Source organism: Poromitra crassiceps (genome assembly GCF_964638095.1).
Source record: "Poromitra crassiceps genome assembly, chromosome: 2".
NCBI classification, from domain to species: domain Eukaryota; kingdom Metazoa; phylum Chordata; class Actinopteri; order Beryciformes; family Melamphaidae; genus Poromitra; species Poromitra crassiceps.
The window spans coordinates 40535371-40557372 of record NC_139624.1 but is presented as its reverse complement, the minus strand read 5'-3'; the positions used below and the strand labels follow the sequence as shown (position 1 = coordinate 40557372).

The 22002-nt window shown below is 45.5% G+C and overlaps 1 protein-coding gene across 1 annotated transcript; it reads right to left on the bottom strand.

The window, feature by feature from the left end:
- Positions 1 to 1179: 1179 nt before the first annotated feature.
- mettl25 (methyltransferase like 25) lies at positions 1180 to 21999 on the bottom strand (the record flags this gene model as incomplete). Its single annotated transcript, XM_083651832.1, has 13 exons — positions 1180 to 1308; positions 5078 to 5149; positions 5752 to 5826; positions 6969 to 7062; positions 11981 to 12054; positions 13098 to 13127; positions 13418 to 13512; positions 17394 to 17541; positions 18015 to 18273; positions 20103 to 20422; positions 20903 to 21009; positions 21188 to 21364; positions 21783 to 21999. 13 exons carry the CDS (start codon positions 21997 to 21999, stop codon positions 1186 to 1188), a joined length of 1791 nt encoding a protein of 596 aa, XP_083507958.1. The 3' UTR covers positions 1180 to 1185.
- Positions 22000 to 22002: the final 3 nt, after the last annotated feature.

The following is a 22002-nucleotide window of genomic DNA, read 5'->3' as shown; positions in this document are numbered from 1 at the left end:
TTTCCAGTTGTACAACATAGTGTCTGACAACTCTGTAAATTCGTTCCTATTTGTTGTAGTAGTCGGGTGGCATTTGTTTGTGGAGAGGAGAATACAATTGTGATCATGTTTATTTGTGAGTCGTGATATACATTTGTGAAACTTGTTTTGTGCATTATTTTTGAGACAAATCTGACTCCATAAGGACATAGCCTGCTGCAAAAATATGACACAATTGATATAAATATCAAGGAGATAACCTGCTTAGAGCCTAAAAGATAAGTACCGAAAAGTATCTGCGTGAATTTTCAATATAAAAAAATCATAAAAATTCACTTTAAATAATTGCTCCTATTTTCCTGACATTTGGATATTGAAAATTAAATCAAGTAAAAGTGACATTGTTTAAATTGTATAATATGGTATATGGCTTTCTGTGTTAAATGTGATAACCATCTAGGCTATAATCTGATGCTTTCAGCTGCTCCCTTGCACCTGACCCCATGTTTTCGGCTTCCTGTCAAGTTTATGTGTAATGCATTCATGTCTGCGCTGAAGTCTATAAGCTTCACTTTGAAGGATAGAAGGAGAGAGTGATTTATGAAATGACAGAGCAAAACAGGAGGAAAGATTAAAAAAGGGTCAAGGGTTCCCCTTGCCCCCTCTACCCTTTCCTCTACTTCCTCTGGTTTGGAAGCCTAGAAATGGGCTTTCCAGACCTGCACAACCCAGCAGAGAGGATCCGGGTTTCCCCAAATCCCACAGTGCCCCTGGCCCCCTGACCAGTCCTTAAACGCAACAGTTCTCTCAGGAGAGACTGGAGAGAACAGAGACAAAGGTATTAGATGGACATAACTCAATCAAACAATGTGGGGTTGACAGATTGTCTTTCCAGCTGTTTTAAACATGTGTTCTCATGAGTGATCCACTGAGACCAGAGCAAGGCTGAGACTGAGGACTAAACACTGTTCATGTTTCAGTATTTAATATCAAATGCAATAAAGAATACAAAACACCTTTTAAAATTGTGATGCGATACAGGCGTTGCAATAATAATCAATACATTTCAGAACTCTTCTAAAACCATACGTATGATCAAAACAAAATGCTGTATTTTACAGCACAGAACAAAAGATATTCACTCGCAATGTATGAACTGCATGACGATATGAAAGTCTACAATCACAACCATTGTATGCATAGAAGTTAATCAGTCTCTAATTGTGTCTTCATAACTCTTCCATAACCTTTCACTCCAACGACAGCGTAACACCTCGGTGACAGCAGAGGATCAAAGAGTTGCACCAGTGCAGAGAATGAAATGTCCTCCTGTAGCACACGCACGCACACGCGCGCACACACACACACACACACACACACACACACACACACACACACACACAGTTATCAAAAATCTTGCTTTCTCCTCCTAGTTCATCTGCGACTACAGTGTGACTCTTCGACGTGTACGTTGTTCTCGCCATTAAAGTTCTTTCTAAAAAATCCCCAGAGACGAAACATCTGTGCAAATATTGTGTCAGGTGGACTGGCGTTTGTGCGTAAAACCAGTTTGTCTCCAGCAAACAGTCTGCCTGGACAGTGTGCTGCTCAGTTACGCGTCTTTATGAATGATAATAGATATAAATAGCACGCACGCCGTGTTCTCCTTTGCGTCGGAAGGAATACATTCTCCTGATATCCTTACTAAAAAAGGAGATTCCTGCACACACTGATTTTACTGTCCACATTTCAGTCCTTCCACCTTCCTCCAGAGCAGGGCTGTAGTGGGGGGGTAAACGCACGTAAGCGCAAATGACGTAGCCTACCTTTTTATATACAACATAGCATTTCCTCACCTTTTTATGATAGTTTATGACTTGCTATCGTGTTGACTTTTAATCGTGGAAGTCTTCTGCCGACATGACTGTCTTTCAGAGGCTGTAGCTGGCTCCTTTTTAAAGCTACTGGTCTCATATGAAAGTAGAAGACCCAAGGCATCTATTGGTCCCAACGCTGGCATGCTAGCTTGTCGGAAAGGGGGCTAAATAACGGTCCAAACGCAGGCGAAATTTTGGCGAGGGAAAAACTGACATGGCCATTTTCAAAGGGGTCCCTTGACCTCTCACCTCAAGATATCTGAATGAGAATGTGTTCTGTACCCAACCTGGAGAACGTGGTTCCTCTCTGTTAGAGGCGATGATGATGATGACGACGATAAAATGATATATATATTTATAGGGATATGATTATGTTTCAGTTGTTCAATCTCCTATACTGTATCTAGTCTTGTGGGCGACTGAAGTTTATGGTTTATCCACCTTTTTTACAACAGCATGAGAGCTGCTGCAGATATATTGTAGCTTACCCACCTGCTTTTTTATGACCACTACAGCCCTGCTCCAGACATTACGCCCACATACTGTAGTGACACCATGTATATACTGTATATATACAGTGCTTTATAAGTGCATAAGTGTTTATCCATCAACACCACTGCAATAGCCTCAGGCTCAGTTCCCAAATGGCGTGCTGCGGCACACTTGTGTGCCGTGAAGCAAGTCCAGGTATTTAACTTTCGCTTGGGATACTTTCACTAATGTTTTCCCGTCACTTTAGGATCTCTTGTTAGCTGATGGGAGCACCGACCCTCTCCCCCCAAACCCCCATGAAACAGAAAGAGATGATGATATGAGATCAAACTGCATTCAATCAAGAGTGTCAACTAGCAGCCTATTGTCAGTGGGTCAGACAGCACATATGGCAGAGTAACAGGTGGATGGAAAGGCAGGGAGAATAGGTCCGATAAGAAACTGACAGGTTTAATAACAGAACGTTAATTTTTTACAAAGTTTCAAATTCATTCTTGAATTATTTTAAGTAAATATGCTTGTTAATTAAATGAAAAGCATATACAGACTATTTTCCATGGATATGAATACAGGTGTGCCTTGAGATTTTGGCTTGCCTTTTGATGTGCGTGCCTTGGCCACATAAAGTTTGAAAAACACTACTATACAGTATACAAATCTATCTAACTGCAGATCTTCCCCTTGTTCAGAAGTGGAGAAAAACCTCGGCCAAATGTGCATATACATTTTAGACACACACACACACACACACACACACACACACACACACACACACACACACACACACACACACACACACACACACACACACACACACACACACACACACACACACACACACACTCCTCCTCCTCCTCGAGGGAGATATCTAAACACTTGACGTTATGTAGTTTGATTACAGATCCCTGCTAAGGAAGTCCATCTGACACAATCGCACATGTAATCAGAACTTCAAAGCTTTTGGCTCATACGCATCTCATCACAGCGACTCAGAGCGCACATTAGCATGTTATGTTTGGCAGGAGAAACCGAAGACGTTAAATGACGGGCCAGTTTTAATTTAGCGAACACCTACACGCTCAACGATCACTCCGGATTTCCACTGAGATTCCTGCACGATCACACATTCGTCATCGGGGGAAACGGATTCCAAATCCTGCACTGTACAAGCAAATCATCAAGATCATAAGTCAATGTACAGCGGAGTTGTAAAAGGAGAATGTGTGGCCGCCATGTGACGAGGCAGCTGGGGAGTTTTCATTTAGCTTTACTTTTTATATAGTTGTCAGTTTTTACTTCAATTTCAGCTAAGTTTGAGTTCGTTTTCACAGTGTGGGTTTGGTAAGTTTTAGTTTAGTTTTTATTTAGTTTCAATTCAAGTGTTTTTTTGAATTTTTGTTACGAGTGGAATTTTGCAAAGGTAAAGTGATAAAAGTTCAAGTATTTACACACATTTTTCAATAAACTAAAATTTATTTTACCCTGCACATCAGCAAAAGGAGTCAAAGCAATTCAACTAGATTTTGTTTTTATTTTTGTAGACAAGATCATTTAGTTCAATTGTAGTGTTTTCACAAAGTGTAATTTTTATTTTTATTCCAGTTTAGGATCATGTTTTTAACACCTAGTTGCTGTCTTAGTTTTAGTTTACAGTAGGTTAATGACCTTGACCTCTCACTTCCAGGCATGGATATCGGGGAGTCAACTGTTCACACTTAGCTAGAGGTGAGAGTACATGTCTGGAAAAACAATGTAAATACAGAGAAATGTATTGTTGCCCTGTAAAGCTGAGGCCTGTACTACGAAGCTAGTTTAATGCCTTATCCGAGTAAGTTTGAGTTTAAACCTGGTTTAGCCGTACTACAAAGCAAGTTAACTTTCAATCACCATGGCAACTGACGCTGCAAAGCTAACCTGGTCGCGACCAGGTTAGCTTCAGAGGATAAGATCAAAATCCATGAGAGACCCATATAATATCGGCTCTCTGGAGTCACTCACCATTCATAAGATCGCCATATGAAAAATAGATTGCAGTCAACTGAGAATAGAACAAGCAAAACATTCGTGGCTCTGTAGGCTACATAATTAAATTAAGCCTACTTACCACTTTATGTCTTAACAGCTCAACGATGCGTGGAGAAATATGATCACTATTAATCACCGCGGCGCATATCATGAACGGACCCTCAAATGGAGTGAGGGTGATATTCTCCTACATGCCAGAAAAGCCTATACATATAATATAGATATTAGTTTAAATATGGGATAGCCCCAATACTAAATATGCAGGCTATTCTTGCATCTTTCAGCTGGAACTGTGTCCTGTAGGCTGTATGCCAATATATGAGCAAAAATAGGCTAGTTTTTATCAATGATGACTATGCCCGCATCGTCTCAATTCAAAGCTTCGTAGTACAGGGTACTGGACACGGATATATCCACACAAGAAAACTCTCATACATTTTGCCCTAACCTTTTGCATGTACACCACTCCCACAAACACAATTTTCTCTTTATCCCACACCACCCCCCCACGCACGCACGCACGCGCACACACACACACACACACACGCGCGCGCACACGCACACGCACACACACACACACACACACACACACACACACACACACACACACACACACACACACACACACACACACACACACACACACACACACACACACACACACACACACACACTGTAGCTATGACCATGCTGGTGATTGTTACCTGTTCTTTTAGGTAGCAGAGGCGATCCAGGAGAATCAGACCCTCGATACAGGGAGCCAGCATCACCTTCAACTAGACAAGGAAATGCAGGACAGAAGAAAAGCATTAAGTGTGCTGTAAGAGAGATTCAATTTCATTTTTCTAGCTTTTCCAACAGGACCCTCTGAATGTAGCGACTACAATATGGCATTGTTCTTGTCTGTAATGTTAATCCAAGATGACAAAAAGTAACAGTCTTTTCGGGCTACTCCCCACATTGTCCACGCTTGAAACCCAGCATGGCGATGGCCTTCCCAGTAGGTAGTGGGCCATCCCCTCCAAAACCATTTGACTGCTTTATTTCACGAGGGAAAATTGGGATGTCGGTTGACACCACAATTAGTGGTCTTAGTTCAACCCTGGAGGCTGATTTTCTAACCATTTGTATAATCGTTGCTGTATTATTTCCCTCAATTCTATAATGATCTTGTTTAACAGACTGCAGTCTGACGGCCTCGTGTCGTCTCGGTTTACAGGGAAAGAATGATGTACACAAAGCAGAGCTCGCATAGGGTATTGTAGTTGTTGTGTAAATCTAAACCCAGGGGAGTGCGGGTTAAGAACCTCTCCCAAAGACAAAGGCGACCCACAGCGAGGGACCTCCCGCAGGCATTCCGTATTTGGCGAGGACTCACCATGTTAAAGGCATGCATCTCACCCATCCGTGCTATGTATGTGTCATGGTAGTCCTGGATGACACTGTCGGGGAGCTAGAGAGAGAGAGGGAGAGAGAGAGGTCTATGGCTTGTGGAGCTGTGAGCGACATAATAATAATTGATCATAATAATTGATTGCATTTATATAGAGCTTTCCTAAGTACTCAAGGCGCTTCACATATCGGGGTCAGGGGGTGACTCAACTCATCCACAACCAATGTGTAGCATGCATCTGGGTGATGCACGGCAGCCAGTTTGCGCCAGAAGGTTCACCACAAATCAGCTATCACGGAGGAGAGGAGAGGACTGAAAGAGCAAATTCGATATCGATGGATGATTAGGTGGCCATGATTGAAGGAAGGCCTGTGTGGGATTTTAGCTAGGACACTGGAGTTACACCCCTACTCTTGTGAAGAGTGCCGATGGGATCTTTAACGACCACAGAGAGTCACTCAGGACCTCGGTTTAACGTCTCATCCGAAGGACGGTCCTCACTCACAGGACAGAGTCCCTGTCTCTGCCCTTGGGCAGCATTGGGGAAAATATTCATGAGACCAGAGGATAGAGCACCTCCTACTGGTCATCCAACACCACTTCCAGCAACCATGATCTCCCATCCAATGACTAATCACAGTCAGCCCTGCTTAGCTTCTCCAACAAGTGCAGGAGCCAGGGTGCAGGCGTTAAGACAGACAGAATGAACCACCAGGAGAAATACATCATCCTGATTCAAACGTCTCCTCAGGGCAGCCCGATGACATCTTCTCAAACACTCAACAACACTTATATTGTAGGACAATGCCTGACATCGCCCTAAAGCAAGAGGGCAGGCATTTTAAGCAGATGACTGGTACAGTTTATGAATCCGACGTGACTAAATTTGAAATTTGAAAGAAAAGTGAAAAACGCATGATCCAAATAGACACATGGTTTGAGTTTCACAATTTACAGCAAGATATGACTGAGATTGCGAGGAGAGTTCAGGATCCACTTATGGATAATTATAGTGTAGTTATACTGTTACAATCATTCTGAAGATGTGGAAGGAGATAACATACATTTCAACTCTCAACCCAATATGGTTTGAATGTTAAATTAATGAGCATATTATTATTTTTTCAATTCGTACTGTATAACTTTCCTTACTGTAAATTCTGGAAGGTGCTGTAAGATGAGGGTAATATTCCAGTCCTAACCTTTGATTCATCCAGTTCCAGTCTCCGTAGAGCGCGGCGTACGTAGTCCACAAATGATTTAGCCTTGGAGTAGACATTCCCCACTCGCTTTTCACTGTGGAAGAGAGACACGCACACAATTCAGCCCCATGCGTTGCCTCGCTGTACTCAGTCTCAACTCGAGTAATCGCCACGACATAAACAACATTCACTTCTTTACTCCCGCTTTGTTTCTCGCCTGTTTTATTCTCATCACACCTTAGCAACCGACCAAGCCGTTAAACAACTTCTCAGCAACTTCACAGCAATGAGTAGGTGTCGCTGGACCAAAACCAATGCATGTGATCCAGCTAGTCACTGTACTGAAGGCCACAGGAAGAGAGACAGAGGGGTCGTCAGCATGTGAGTGCAGATAAGGCTCAGGTCTCTGAGGAATCTTATGTTGTGTTCACACCAAGGACCAAGCATGTTTGGAGTGGTTTCATTGAAGGTAAGGTAGATAATATAGGAGAGGGCTATGACGCTCTGGATCAAAGTTAAAAACTTAAAAAAGAAGGTGCTCTTTGGAACTCAAAAGGGGAAAGTCCATATAAAATTTGAAAAAAAGTCCAAGGCAACTCTTCTTATGATTAAAAAGCCTTTATTCTATCATGGCTAGTTCAAATTCGAACACTCCAACATGTTTCAGCCTAAGCCTTCATCAGGGACAATCTGAATGAGCCGAAGATTGTCCCTGATGAAGGCTTAGGCCGAAACATGTTGGAGTGTTCGAATTTGAACTAGCCATGATAGAATAAAGGCTTTTTAATCATAAGAAGAGTTGCCTTGGACTTTTTTTCAATTTTTATATGGTTTAATTTAACTTTGGAACATTTCCTCCTGTAGTTTAGTTTTTTAGGCAGATGAGAACAATGCCAATGACCTGAAAATGCAAGTCTCAAAACACCAAGTCCCAAACCGCCACTGGAAAGGAGCACACAACACACAGTTTTTGGGTAGAAGGAGATGGATGTTGACATCTAATAGCCAGCCGTTCCTCCTAGCATAACATAATGGAGGGTAAACTGCAGTATGGAGGACAGCCATTTCTTCTTGAGTTCCTAATTAGTATGAAGACCAGAGGTCAAAAGTCATTTACTGCAGACAAGTCCACCATGCATTGCTTAAGTTACAGGGGCTGGAATCAGGTTTATTTTGACATACTGTGTCCCCTGGTGGGATGACAGTTTACCAAACTCTGTCCTATAAACAAGCTACTTGTAAATCCATCTGACTTTTGTTTACAAGCACTGGTTTGCTTGGTCAGTATGAACCTACAGTAAACAAGCCAAATACTAAAAGCAACAAAGTGAACTTTTCCACTTCTCCAATCTGTCTGTGTGATCGCCCCACTTAGACTGCAATTACAATCTGGAGATTGCACCAAAGCTGTATATCTGGAAGAGTGTTGCCCCTCCTCATTGTCATGAAGAATTATATATGAACTACGAGATTATACATTTCACCTTTTCAATGCAAACTGAAAGAATAGAAGTAGAACATTCTGGGCTTACAAATATTTCCAGTGTGAAGGAGGCATGTGTTAGGGCACAGTGTGAAGGAGGTATGTGTTAGGGCACAGTGTGAAGGAGGTATGTGTTAGGGCACAGTGTGAAGGAGGTATGTGTTAGGGCACAGTGTGAAGGAGGTATGTGTTAGGGCACAGTGTGAAGGAGGTATGTGTTAGGGCACAGTGTGAAGGAGGTATGTGTTAGGGCACAGTGTGAAGGAGGTATGTGTTAGGGCACAGTGTGAAGGAGGTATGTGTTAGGGCACAGTGTGAAGGAGGTATGTGTTAGGGCACAGTGTGAATGAGGTATGTGTTAGGGCACAGTGTGAAGGAGGTATGTGTTAGGGCACAGTGTGAAGGAGGCATGTGTTAGGGCACAGTGTGAAGGAGGTATGTGTTAGGGCACAGTGTGAAGGAGGTATGTGTTAGGGCACAGTGTGAAGGAGGCATGTGTTAGGGCACAGTGTGAAGGAGGTATGTGTTAGGGCACAGTGTGAAGGAGGCATGTGTTAGGGCACAGTGTGAAGGAGGCATGTGTTAGGGCACAGTGTGAAGGAGGTATGTGTTAGGGCACAGTGAGAAGGAGGTATGTGTTAGGGCACAGTGTGAAGGAGGTATGTGTTAGGGCACAGTGTGAAGGAGGTATGTGTTAGGGCACAGTGTGAAGGAGGCATGTGTTAGGGCACAGTGTGAAGGAGGCATGTGTTAGGGCACAGTGTGAAGGAGGTATGTATTAGGGCACAGTGTGAAGGAGGTATGTGAGGAGGTATGTGTTAGGGCACAGTGTGAAGGAGGTATGTGTTAGGGCACAGTGTGAAGGAGGTATGTGTTAGGGCACAGTGTGAAGGAGGTATGTGTTAGGGCACAGTGTGAAGGAGGCATGTGTTAGGGCACAGTGTGAAGGAGGCATGTGTTAGGGCCCAGTGTGAAGGAGGTATGTGTTAGGGCACAGTGTGAAGGAGGTATGTGTTAGGGCACAGTGTGAAGGAGGCATGTGTTAGGGCACAGTGTGAAGGAGGTATGTGTTAGGGCACAGTGTGAAGGAGGTATGTGTTAGGGCACAGTGTGAAGGAGGTATGTGTTAGGGCACAGTGTGAAGGAGGTATGTGTTAGGGCACAGTGTGAAGGAGGTATGTGTTAGGGCACAGTGTGAAGGAGGCATGTGTTAGGGCACAGTGTGAAGGAGGTATGTGTTAGGGCACAGTGTGAAGGAGGTATGTGTTAGGGCACAGTGTGAAGGAGGTATGTGTTAGGGCACAGTGTGAAGGAGGTATGTGTTAGGGCACAGTGTGAAGGAGGCATGTGAGGAGGTATGTGTTAGGGCACAGTGTGAAGGAGGTATGTGTTAGGGCACAGTGTGAAGGAGGTATGTGTTAGGGCACAGTGTGAAGGAGGCATGTGTTAGGGCACAGTGTGAAGGAGGCATGTGTTAGGGCACAGTGTGAAGGAGGTATGTGTTAGGGCACAGTGTGAAGGAGGCATGTGTTAGGGCACAGTGTGAAGGAGGTATGTGTTAGGGCACAGTGTGAAGGAGGTATGTGTTAGGGCACAGTGTGAAGGAGGTATGTGTTAGGGCACAGTGTGAAGGAGGCATGTGTTAGGGCACAGTGTGAAGGAGGTATGTGTTAGGGCACAGTGTGAATGAGGCATGTGTTAGGGCACAGTGTGAAGGAGGTATGTGTTAGGGCACAGTGTGAAGGGGGTATGTGTTAGGGCACAGTGTGAAGGAGGTATGTGTTAGGGCACAGTGTGAAGGAGGCATGTGTTAGGGCACAGTGTGAAAGAGGTATGTGTTAGGGCACAGTGTGAAGGAGGTATGTGTTAGGGCACAGTGTGAAGGAGGCATGTGTTAGGGCACAGTGTGAAGGAGGCATGTGTTAGGGCACAGTGTGAAGGAGGTATGTGTTAGGGCACAGTGTGAATGAGGCATGTGTTAGGGCACAGTGTGAAGGAGGCATGTGTTAGGGCACAGTGTGAAGGAGGTATGTGTTAGGGCAGTGTGAATGAGGCATGTGTTAGGGCACAGTGTGAAGGAGGCATGTGTTAGGGCACAGTGTGAAGGAGGTATGTGTTAGGGCACAGTGTGAAGGAGGTATGTGAGGAGGTATGTGTTAGGGCACAGTGTGAAGGAGGTATGTGTTAGGGCACAGTGGGAAGGAGGTATGTGTTAGGGCACAGTGTGAAGGAGGTATGTGTTAGGGCACAGTGTGAAGGAGGCATGTATTAGGGCACAGTGTGAAGGAGGCATGTGTTAGGGCACAGTGTGAAGGAGGTATGTGTTAGGGCACAGTGTGAAGGAGGTATGTGTTAGGGCACAGTGTGAAGGAGGCATGTGTTAGGGCACAGTGTGAAGGAGGTATGTGTTAGGGCACAGTGTGAAGGAGGTATGTGTTAGGGCACAGTGTGAAGGAGGTATGTGTTAGGGCACAGTGTGAAGGAGGCATGTGTTAGGGCACAGTGTGAAGGAGGTATGTGTTAGGGCACAGTGTGAAGGAGGCATGTGTTAGGGCACAGTGTGAAGGGGGTATGTGTTAGGGCACAGTGTGAAGGAGGTATGTGTTAGGGCACAGTGTGAAGGAGGTATGTGTTAGGGCACAGTGTGAAGGAGGCATGTGTTAGGGCACAGTGTGAAGGAGGTATGTGTTAGGGCACAGTGTGAATGAGGCATGTGTTAGGGCACAGTGTGAAGGAGGTATGTGTTAGGGCACAGTGTGAAGGAGGTATGTGTTAGGGCACAGTGTGAAGGAGGTATGTGTTAGGGCACAGTGTGAAGGAGGCATGTGTTAGGGCACAGTGTGAAGGAGGTATGTGTTAGGGCACAGTGTGAATGAGGCATGTGTTAGGGCACAGTGTGAAGGAGGCATGTGTTAGGGCACAGTGTGAAGGAGGCATGTGTTAGGGCACAGTGTGAAGGAGGTATGTGTTAGGGCACAGTGTGAAGGAGGTATGTGTTAGGGCACAGTGTGAATGAGGCATGTGTTAGGGCACAGTGTGAAGGAGGTATGTGTTAGGGCACAGTGTGAAGGAGGTATGTGTTAGGGCACAGTGTGAAGGAGGTATGTGTTAGGGCACAGTGTGAATGAGGCATGTGTTAGGGCACAGTGTGAAGGAGGTATGTGTTAGGGCACAGTGTGAAGGAGGTATGTGTTAGGGCACAGTGTGAAGGAGGCATGTGTTAGGGCACAGTGTGAAGGAGGCATGTGTTAGGGCACAGTGTGAAGGAGGTATGTGTTAGGGCACAGTGTGAAGGAGGCATGTGTTAGGGCACAGTGTGAAGGAGGCATGTGTTAGGGCACAGTGTGAAGGAGGCATGTGTTAGGGCACAGTGTGAAGGAGGCATGTGTTAGGGCACAGTGTGAAGGAGGTATGTGTTAGGGCACAGTGTGAAGGAGGTATGTGTTAGGGCACAGTGTGAAGGAGGCATGTGTTAGGGCACAGTGTGAAGGAGGCATGTGTTGATCTAAGCAGATCTAAGCTACAGTACCTTTTAAAGGAACTGTAATGGTCCCTCAGAATCACATGAAGGACAGCCCGGTAGAACAGGGACTCCATCTGAATCTGTGGAACAAAGATATGCATTTGCTTGAAAATAAGGCATTTAATCCCTTTTGTCATTCTTATTCCCTTCATATCCACCCAGCATTATGAAACATGACAGGTGGAGGAATTTCCCTGACACTTTCTACTCCGATTTCCAAACGTGATGCAAGACTAGCAAGCAATCAAGACTGTTGTTGGATTTCAGACCCCAACCTCCAACATGTAATCAATCTTGCCGTGATTGCATTAATATTTATAAACATTCCATATTAATGGCTGGTGGTATTGCATATGGGATTTGGCCCGGAGTTCCAGGCTCTGCATTTTAAACAAATACACTGTAGTCAATCACAGCTTTAAAACAAGAGGAGAATTCATGGGGCAGCTTGTTTGAATGTATATGCTAGATCTAGGATGCAGATAATACAGTCTTGAGAGTATGTGAACGCCCACATTCACTGTTTTACAATTTGATGAATATTTAATTATTTATTTATTATCATTATAATTATCATTATTATTATTAGTAGTAGTTTTTTCCCCATTTTCTCCCCAATTGTACTTGTTAGGGTGTCCCGGTCGTTGCTCTACCCCATCTGCCGATCTGGGGAGAGTTGTAGACTAGCACATGCTTCCTCCAATACATGTACAGTCGCCAGCTGACAGCGAGGGGTGTCACCGGCAGGATCAAGCTTTTCCCCCCAGTTCCCCTCCCCCAAACAGGTGCTCAGACTCTGACCGACCAAAGGAGGCAATAGTGCAGCGACCAGGACACGTACCCTTTCCCACCCGCAGACACGGCCAATTGTGCCTATATGGGTCCCCAACCAGGCTCGAACCTGTGACCACCATGTTGGTGGGCAGGGAATCTACTGCTGCCTGGACGCCCTGATGAATCAGTTTTGATGGGTGTGAATGAGTTCTGATTATTGCAAATATGTTAATACTATTCCATTAATTGCTCAGTGCACAGATCAGTATAAAGAAATTATTCCATATTCTTGCAATGACAAAGGTTATTAATTTATAATATTGATGATATGTGTGCATGTATTACTTACCCCTTGACCCAGTGACACTCTCTCCAGTGCCTGTTTTGTAGGAAAAAGGCAGAAGGTTAAATGCCTGGAAGCTGAAATATTTTGTACAAAATATAAAGTAGCTGCAAAGGTGAAAACTACTCCTGAAAATCCACCCAAACTCATTAAAAAGGATTATTGCACCCAGATGCCCTGCTCATAAACCCTTACTGTACAGAAATAAATCCACTGTTGTTCTAAAGAGACTTTTGTTCCAGGCACCGTTGTTACAGTTAGAAGAACACATGTTTGTGTAGAAAATATGCTGCTGCGCACATTTTCTGCGGTGTCATCCGACTCACCAAGCACGCCGACATCCTGGCGTTCCTGCCACAGAACCAGGACTGCTCCCTGAGGTACTGACTCATGGGGAAACCACACACACCGCGCAAACACTCTGTAGGGAACACACGCACACACACACACACACACACACACACACACATACACACAGAAATAATAGATAATGAGTGTGTTTTTTTTACAAAACAGGTTCAATTAATACCTTGTTAAAATCCTTAGAATTACATCTACTCCTTTTTCGTCATTAAAAATTCCAGAATCTATAAATATGCAAATATATTTCATAATCATCTCAAAAGTTTTCCTGCAAGACACAAGATGTTTCCTACTTCACTGTAAAGTCCATTCTCAGTGTATGTGCAGTGCAGTGGAGACTGGAGTTTGTATAAGCTGAATCTTGCACATGGATTGGCTTACAAACTATTTCACAAAACACGCTCCCCCTAAAAATGGGATTTTCAATTAGCACAGAGGAACTTTCCACTTTCAGCAGATGAATGTGAAAACAGCCTTCTAGTGTCAAACTCTGCACAGACATCATTCTGCACAGTGAAGCTCAGACATCCAACTGAAGGAACAAGAAGAAAAACACATTTCTGAGTGGAGGGCGACTTTAACAAAAGCCTATGATTGAAAAAATTATATAATTTTTGTAATACATCTTCTATCATCAGAAATCCAGAACGCCTGACCTCTAATTAATGTTGTTTGAGAAACATAACATGAGGTTCAGAACATCTCCAACCATCGTAGACCCCAGCGCACACACACACACACACGCACACGCACGCGCACACACACACACACACACACACACACTAATCTCCCGATGGGAGGTGTTGCGTGTGACTGCTTGACAGCCTGCCATCCTTTCCATGTCTTTCCTAAAAGGGTGGGTCACTGAGGCCAAGGCCCAGTGCACCAACAGGGGACACGGTCCAGAGAAGCATTCATAACGGGTGTGGGGTCGGGACACGGTCCAGAGAAGCATTCATAACGGGTGTGGGGTCGGGACACGGTCCAGAGAAGCATTAATAACGGGTGTGGGGTCGGGACACGGTCCAGAGAAGCATTCATAACGGGTGTGGGGTCGGGACACGGTCCAGAGAAGCATTCATAACGGGTGTGGGGTCGGGACACGGTCCAGAGAAGCATTCATAACGGGGGAGAGAGTGAAAAGCATTGGCCAAAAGCATAACATCGACCTGCCTGCTTCTGTCCCCTTCCACTCAGAAAGACAAATATTTCTACTATGCGTGCGAGCGGTCACCGGACGCTTGTATACTCGTCCCAGACATGTGGAGAAGAGACACTCCAGGCCAGACTTTAGACGCCTTCCAGCACTGATCTCCACGTAGTTGCTGTGTGTGTGAGTAAACAGTGTGAGATACCACATCAGCGGTACGGTACAAGAGATGAACCATGCCTTTAATGCAATACGAATAGGCTTAATTTATGTGCAAATGACATTATAACTGCCTACCTATGGTTATGTCTTCACCTACTCCATAATTAAGCTTTTCAGCTCTTTAGCGGTTTCGTTCCTTTTAAGGGTGAGGTAGCCCACCACAGGAGTTGGCCTGCATCCCAGACTGCACGGCAAGGCCAGCAGGGGAGAGAACATATGTGTGTGAGTGTGCGTGTGTGTGTCTGAGAGAGAGAGAGAGAGAGAGAGAGAGAGAGAGAGAGAGAGAGCGAGACAGAGAGAGAGAGAAAGAGAGAGAGAGAGAGAGATTGGATGGGAGTGACAGGCGAGCATGTGACGGGCCCCTCGTAACGCCTGGAGTGTTTTCAATCAGCTGTCGTGAGATCATATTGGGCTCTTGGCTGAAGCGATGGCGGCGCCAATCCCGATCCCCCCCACCCCACCCCCATGACGTGCGGGTCAAACGTCACGCCGTTAACAGACATGGCGTGATATTGAGCAGATATCAAGTGTAGCGAGGAATATCTCACGAAGGCTTCAGTCACAGCATGAGGTACACATGCAGACAGTTTCATACCTCATAAACTGAACAGTGCAGGACTTCACGGCTGGAGGAGGCGCTACCTGAACTGACTGCTCTGAGCCAAGCCCAGGTGAGGCAGCGACGGAGGCCGATGCACGGCCTGCTCAGAGTGGAAGTCCAAGCTAACTAAATAAAAGCGGAGGCCCCCCTCGGACCCGAGATGAAATATTACACACAGGATGCGGAATCAATCATTTTCAATTGAATCCCGTCTAAATTAAAAGGTAAAGAAAAAAAATCTCATTTTCAAAGCCCTTAAACAGTCATCCTAAATCCATAAATCCACCCTGATGACTCTAACAGCGGGTCTCCGTGCTCAACGCAGTCTCCAGAAGGGCGAGTTGGCCCGAGCGCTGCAGGAACTCAGTGGAACATTTGACTTGTTTACTATATAATATGAATATAAGTGTTTATGTGGTTTAATGTGGGGAAAAAATATTTCACTTTGGATCGGATCAGAGGGACGAAGTGAAAACTGCAGGTGAGTGAATCAAGACAAGGGGTGTGTCTGTGTGTGTGACAGAGAGAGATAAAGAGAGAGAAACTGTGAGAGACAGAGAGAGAGACAGAATAGGGGGAGTAGATGGTTCTGGATGAAGCCCCCTGTACAATAGGAAACATATGTTCTCAAAAAGGGGTGGAGGTCTGTCTGTCTGTGTGTGTGTGTGTGTGTGTGTGTGTGTGTGTGTGTGTGTGTGTGTGTGTGTGTGTGCGTGTACGTGCGTGCGTGCGGAGGGGGTTGCTGCTGACGCATTACTGCTTCCCTGTGTCTGTAGACTGTACTGTCACGGCTATACAATGTACAGACGCACCACACAGCGAGACACAGACACACACACCACTCTGCACATCTATTATAAGAGGGAGCAAGTGGACAATGTTCTTCGTTTTCAATTTTTGTCCCGGGAGTGATGTCATCAGTGATATCATAGGCATTGTGGCATTAGTCTCTTAGAACAGACGAGTTGGCTTCCGCAATTTTCAAATGCTTCCGCCATACCGTCTGTACTTTGTGGGGGAGAATCATGCACCAACCGGAATGGGAAGGAGAAAGGCGGGTCTTCTGCTCATTAGTCCAATCAGAATCCAATATGCCGCATTTTTCGTGGACACACGTGTCGTGATTGGTCGGATTCCGTCGAACTTCTTTCCTGTCTGAAGGTTTTTTTCCCAACTTCCTTGTGCATGTTCTGGGGGTGTAACGTACAGACTGTATATAGCTGCATTCGCCGGATGTAGATGAGACAGTCTGTTTTAAGAGACTATTGTGGCATCATCAGTGATGTTATAAGATGCATTGTGACATCATCAGTGATGTCAGGCATTGTGACATCATCAGTGATGTCAGGCATTGTGACATCATCAGTGATGTCATAAGAGGCATTGTGACATAATCAGTGATGTCATAAGATTTAGAGCATGTGGGCAATGTTCTCTGTTTGTTTCAATTTTTGTCCCCACTGGTGGCCGAGCTGCATATGCGAGCTACAGGGCCTACTCAGCGAGCTACTCGGTGAGCTACAGGGCCTACTCGGCGAGCTACTTGGTGAGCTGCAGGGCCTACTCGGCGAGCTACTTGGTGAGCTGCAGGGCCTACTCGGCGAGCTACTTGGTGAGCTGCAGGGCCTACTCAGCGAGCTACTTGGTGAGCTGCAGGGCCTACTCAGCGAGCTACTTGGTGAGCTGCAGGGCCTACTCAGCGAGCTACAGGGCCTACTCGGCGAGCTACTTGGTGAGCTGCAGGGCCTACTCAGCGAGCTACTCGGTGAGTTGCAGGGTGGGCGAGGCCGCCATGCGAGATGCCTTGTACATATATATATTCAACTAGATCTGTGTGTGTGTGTGTGTGTGTGTGTGTGTGTGTGTGTGTGTGTGTGCGCGTGCGTGCGTGCGTGCGTGCGTGTGTGTATGTGTGTGTGTGTGTGTGTGTGTGTGTGTGTGTGTGTGTGTGTGTGTGGTCACTCACCCTGTGTGGCCGGGTCGTGCTCTTCAGAGAGCAGGTGATAGCAGCAGCCCACGCTGCAGACGGAGGCCAGCTCTTGCTTGGCTGTGAACATCCTCAGTGTGCTGGGCGCCAGGTCGCCGCATGTGTGCAGGCCGACCACCACCGCATCCTGCAGCGTGTGGAGGGGGGGTGAGGGGGGATTGATGGCAAAGGTTATTGACGATGACACGCTGCAGTGTTTGGCGCCGCGACAGCATCGTAGCTCCCCGTTCCAATAATCCAAACACCAGCCGCCGCGAGACAGACTTGTAATTTCAGGAGCTGGTGGGAATCTTGGACGCACGGCAAATCTCTTTTCAACATTTCATTTTCATTCTTTTTCTTTTTTTCCGGATATGACAGCTATTTTCCCCCCTTTTACTCACAGGCTTCCCACACCTTCTTAAACATCAAATTCAAGGACTTTCCAGGCCCAATTCCCTCAAATTCAAGGACCCAACACCGAGAACTTCAATTTCGATTCTTGCACAAAATATATAAATTCAAGCTTGTATATTTTCCAAAACTTTCAAGGACTTGACCGCCGCCCTCTCCTCAAATTCACAAACTTTCAAGGATTTCCGTGGGAACCCTGTAGCTCACCTCCAGCTCATCGATGAGCTCTCGCAGCTCAGTCTTTGCGGTGACGTAGGAGGTGAGAGGTGAGAAGAGTGCAGCCGCGTCGGTGCTGGGCCTGCTCCGCGCCTTCCTCTCCAGGTTCTCCCTCTTCCTCCTGTCCCGCTCCTCCACGCTCAGCTGGCCAGGGGGGGTTCTGGGGGAGGTGGCCTCGATCGCATCCAGCGACAGGGCACTGAGGAAAACCTCCTCTTTGCCTGGGTCTGAACTCCCATCAGCTGCAGGACTAACTTCTGATAAACTGCAGTCAGAGAGGGGGAAAGTACACACATTCTTTACTTAAGTAGAAGTACAGTTACTTGTGTAAAAAATACTCTGGTAAAAGTAGAAGTACTGATTTAACTTGTTTACTCAAGTAAAAGTAAAACAAAAAATGACAGGCTCTGAAATGTAATAAAGTATAAAAATGGTAAAGTATTTATACTGGTTGTTTCTGTGTAAAAGCTATCTGAAACTCACGTCACTCACGTATTAATATAATTCAAAGATTATTCAACTTAAAAGATCCCCTTCAAACATGTTTTAAGATGTATAAAGAGTAAGACTATACTTCGGTGCAGCTGTAGCTCAGGAGGTAGAGCGGGTTGTTCACTAATCGCTTTGGATAAAAGAGGTTGGTGGTTCGATCCCCGGCTCCTCCAGCCTGCATGTCGAAGTGTCCTTAGGCAAGATACTGAACCCCAAATTGCTCCTGATGGCTGTGCCAGCACCCTGCATGGTAGCTTTCCACCATCAGTGTGTGAATGTACCTACTGATTGTAAAGCGCTTTGGATAAAAGCGCCATATAAATGCTTTCCAATACAATTCACCAATAATTTGTGTGTGATATTGTTTTTCCACAAAAAAGTGCATGAGACGAGAGAGACAGACAAACAATGTCATCGTTTTTGTCTGTTGTGCATTTAAAACTAAAGTAAGTATTGTGATAGCAATTTTTCCATCACAGTATCCTGTTTTGAAAATGTAAGGAGTAGAAAGTAGAGATATTTGTGTTAAAATGTAGGGAATAAAGTAAAAAGTTGTTTGAAAAATAAATACTCCGCAAAGTACAAATACCTTAACTCATTGAGTGCCAATGACGTCGATCGGCGTCAAAGTAAATAGTAACGTTGAGTGCCAATGACGTCGATCGGGGTCAAATGCGTTTTTTGACGGTGGGACGTGGATCAAAGCCTCAGGCATCTCCTGTACAAATATTGTAGCTATTGAAGGTGTATAACCTATTTTACGGACTCATTAGGTGGCGACAGTGCTCTCCAGATTAGAGAAAGGTCAGGAAAACAGCAGGAAAAAGCCCCGTGATGAAAGAGAAACCGCTCATGCTGCAGCCAGAGCCATATAGATTGCTCTGGCTGGAGCTGACGTTGGCTGCGAACAGCAGTCAATCCGCGCCCACAACTGAGCCCCTCTGTCTCTGCTGTATAGTTTCTCCACACGATTAGCTGCCAGAAAAGCAGCACCCGACGCCGAAGGGCCAAACCATTCTCAGCAGTCCGGTTTGGCTTTTCCGTGTCGCGCTGAGCACTCCGAAAATAGACGCTGGGTGCGTGAGGCTGTGTGTTAGTGTGGGGAGGAGTTTGCAGCTGAGGGGGGGGAGAGGGGGGTGGAGCACGCAGGGCACCACACAACTACACCACGTCACTACATCAGAAAATATTAGCTTCAGAGTCAGTGAATGTGCTTGAAATGCTTAATTTCACAAAAGGCTGAATATCTCAGCTTCTAATTTGAAACGCCTGTTTTTGCTGAAAACAACCTATCTTCTCCGGCTCATAACTAAAGAACGGAAAATGGTATCAATAAACTTTTTTTTGCTGATGATACAATAGAGTCTCCTCGTTCTTTGTGCGTGTTTGGTGTTTACATAGTAATATCACACAATATTCTGTGGGCCTCGAGAAATCACTGAAAACGCTCTGAAACTCTGGCACTGGGAGCGTCCGTTCTCCAAAAGTGGCTGGCACTCAATGAGTTGAAATCTGAAAAAGTACAGCAGCGAAGTATTTGTACTTGGTTGCTTCCCATCTCTGCTGACTTCTGATAAACTGACTAACCCTAGTGATCGCTCTTCCTCCTCCTCTTCCTCCCTCTGTGACACAGTTTCCTCCTCAGCAGTGTATAAAACGTCATCATCCCCATTCTTCCCAGCCTTTGTGTTTTCGTCGGACTCGTCCGGAGCGGAGTGCGCGGCCTCTCCACGGGCCCGGGCCGCCTTCCGTCTCTGGTACGCCCTGGAGAACTTCTTCAGCTTGCGGTTCCTCTCCTGCGCTCCGTGGGTGTTGGTGCTGGAAGAGTCGATGCCGTACACCTGGAGGCCATACTGCAGGGACAGGAAGGAGCACAGGTAGCCCTTCCCCGAGCCCACGTCTATCACCTGGGAGGGAGCGGGGAGAGTTGAGGGTCAAACTTTCAGTATGTGTTATTAAAAGTGCTGCCTGTCTGGAGTCGATGTACCCATCCTGTCCAGGCAAAAACTAAGCAGTGAAACAATGAAGTAAAACCCAAGGCACTCTGTTTTAAAGTGAAAAAGAAATGAAAAAGATGAACAGCCTTTATTAAAAGATTATTAAGAATAACCACCATGTATCGACCTGGGGGCTTTGTCCTTGAAAGTCATCTTCACAGAATTCACTTTTTCGTCAACTTTACAAGCAAGTGAAGAATCCAAAGAAAATGTTTCTAGTATCAGTTTGAGTCTGAGCACCAGCCTTCATATCAGACACAAGCAGCACTTCTTCCCTCTGTCCTTGTATCCCTCCAGGTAAAGTCCCATCCAAATGCCTCTCAGACTACTAAGCCAAGCCCACCTTCTAGCGGTGATTTTACAACCAGCCAGAGCCAAATGTTGCCCCACCTGCTTGACTCTGCAGTGCTGGGCCAGACAGGCCACCACCTCCGACATGGACTGGACTTCATGGGATTTCTTAGAATTCATGAACTCATCTGGCTCCAGAACGGCAGCTGGGTCATACAGAACACAAGTGCAAAAGAAAGAATAATTTTACTTTAAGAAGGCCCCAAATCATCCCTATGATAGCATCCCAGAAATTATGGTTGCAAATTTGGGCTGGGCATGCCGAAGCCTTGACTGTTTCCTCCTCTCAGCATGAGAAAGCGTGTGTTGTCCATTCTTTCCTACCTTCCTCTGCGGGCGGAGAGGCGGGCAGGTTCTCTCTGAGGGCCTGCAGTAGCTCATCCCGGCTCACGCAGACACCAAGGTCAGGGAGAGAACAGGCCTTGGCTCCCTGCAGCAATTCACGGGTATCAACCAGCCGCTTGGTATCATCGCAGAACCCAAATGTAGTCCTGGATCGCTCTAGAAAGAATGGAGAGGTTGCACATTTTCATCTTGCAAGACATCTTGAGCTTTTCAGGATGTTGTTGTTTTTCCTCCCATGTAGTAGCATGCATCAGATGTTAAAATATATTAAAAGTGTACACACCATTACAAATGTTGCCGTTTTATGGTCTTGAAAACAAACCATTAAACATAGTCCTGTCTATAAAGTTTATATATAAAAGTTAGTTCTGAACCTATCCCTTCTCCTCGACATAAAACACAGAGAAAATATTCTGGTAGTGTATTAAAATGGCAAACTAAGACATCTTGATTCTTGATAGATGTTTGATGTATAATACTATGCTAATAATAACACAAATTATATATAAATTATAATCATGTAGAAGGGGGAAGAGAAATCTGCTGCCTTTACTGTACCACATGATGCAGTTACCATTTGCACTGGGCTGTGGCTCCCCCTCGTGGCCATTATATGAACTGACGGCTGACAGGACCTCCTCTGGCTGCACAGCCACGAACTGCTTCCAAACATCGTGAGTGTAAAACTCCACAGTGTGTGCATTGGCGATGTTTAGAGATATAGAAAGAAACCGCTTTACTTCATCTATCCGTTGCTGAATGTCTGTGAGGGTGAATGAGGAAGACGCCATGTC